General features: G+C 56.2%; 1 protein-coding gene across 1 annotated transcript in view; it reads right to left on the reverse strand.

Moving 5' to 3' along the window:
* The window catches only part of CHC_T00002039001 (hypothetical protein), a 2,283-nt gene extending 1,833 nt beyond the window's left edge, over positions 1–450 (reverse strand). The window contains exon 1 of the mRNA XM_005713002.1: positions 1–450. This exon is cut by the window's left edge and continues 1,683 nt beyond it. Coding sequence (XP_005713059.1) covers positions 1–450 — 450 coding nt within the window.
* Positions 451–1,483: the final 1,033 nt, after the last annotated feature.

Raw genomic sequence — 1,483 nt, forward strand, 5'->3', positions numbered from 1 at the left:
GGGGGGGGGGGGGGGGGGGGGGGCGACGGAAACGTGCTGCGTTGGCAAAGGGGGTAGCGAGGGGGCAGGCAGGATGTGCGGGGATGTTCGGGATGGGTTTTTATGTGCGCAACATGCCAGCAAGGGGCGGCGTGGGCCGGCATTGCTGTGTCGACCCAAGCCGGTCTTCTTTCCACGCGCATTTAGGGTTGCGGCGGACCGCTGACGACGCCGGCGCTGTAATGTGCGTGCGTGGCGAAATTTCCCGACAGCAAGGTCAACTACGCGGTCCTCGTGCGCGGGCCACGCGTGGCGCGCGGCCCGCCCGCTTGCATCACTGGCCCCGCCACAGACTGGCCGACCCCAACTCCCCCCCCTGCCCGACAGCAAGGTCCACTGCGTAGCCCCACGCGATTTTCTCACCCGATGCGCCTCCTCCAGCAGTACACCCCCTACTCGGTCCCCTGTCATGCGCCGTGTCGCCCCGGAGCGCTAACTCTCTGATCTCAGAGAGTTTCAAGAATCTCTTGCTTGAGAATTTGGACCGGGGACGGCCCCTGTCGGCCCACGATTTCACTGTAGGCGGCCCGCTCGGGGCCCTTCTGACAGCAACCCAGCAAGTCATCACAGACTAACCGTGTTTCCATTTTTGAATTTTTCCGCCCTTTCCTCCCGGACTGGGTTCCACCCAATCACCTCATTTCTCACATTCAGAAGTAGATACAGTCTGGCATGAGAAATATGTCGACCTACCATATTCCGTTTTTTTCCCGCCTGCAGTTTGCAACAAACTTTCTCGCATTCCAACCTCTATCATCACCTACTGTATGCTGTAGTGTTCAAGTACAGTGCAGCATCACATTTCCCCGCCTTCATCATTTTATACCCAACTCCGCGCAACTCAAATTACGCTTTCCAACGCCTCACTAAATGTGATATCGTGCTTGAAACCAAGCCATAACCCACTATGTCAAGTTGACATCGCTATTGAATCCATCTTGCGCATTCTGCCAACAAAAGTACCGAGTGGTACATCACCCCTTCCCATTTTGGCCCTCATCTCTGCCAGCAGGTCGAGTCTCGACATGTAATCTCAAAGCCGTATCTCCGCCATCCCTCCGTCTTCCCTCCCACCACCCACTTCTCTTCACGAAACCCGATACAGATACTATCCGACCACTCTCCCGACCATATCAATCCCACAGTGCTGCTCTGACACTCCCCTACAGTATTCTTTCCTCCCCTGCATCGCACCCTGTTCAACAGACCTGAGACCTACGAGAAAACAAAGCAGCGTGACGTGCGGCACAGAACTCCCATCCTCGTTACCCTTCACGATATCACACATACCCTAAACTTTACTCACTTCCGTCAACGCGTGCCCTATCCAAATACAGTACAGGGGCGCCTCGACCGCCCTTGTGACGCACCAGAGCCTCCGGAGAGCCGCGGCACTACAGCCCCATGCACCTTTTTTACTTTCTCCGTTCAATCATGTCAAAAG

This window comes from Chondrus crispus, genomic scaffold (genome assembly GCF_000350225.1).
Source record: "Chondrus crispus Stackhouse genomic scaffold, scaffold_122, whole genome shotgun sequence".
Taxonomy (NCBI): domain Eukaryota; phylum Rhodophyta; class Florideophyceae; order Gigartinales; family Gigartinaceae; genus Chondrus; species Chondrus crispus.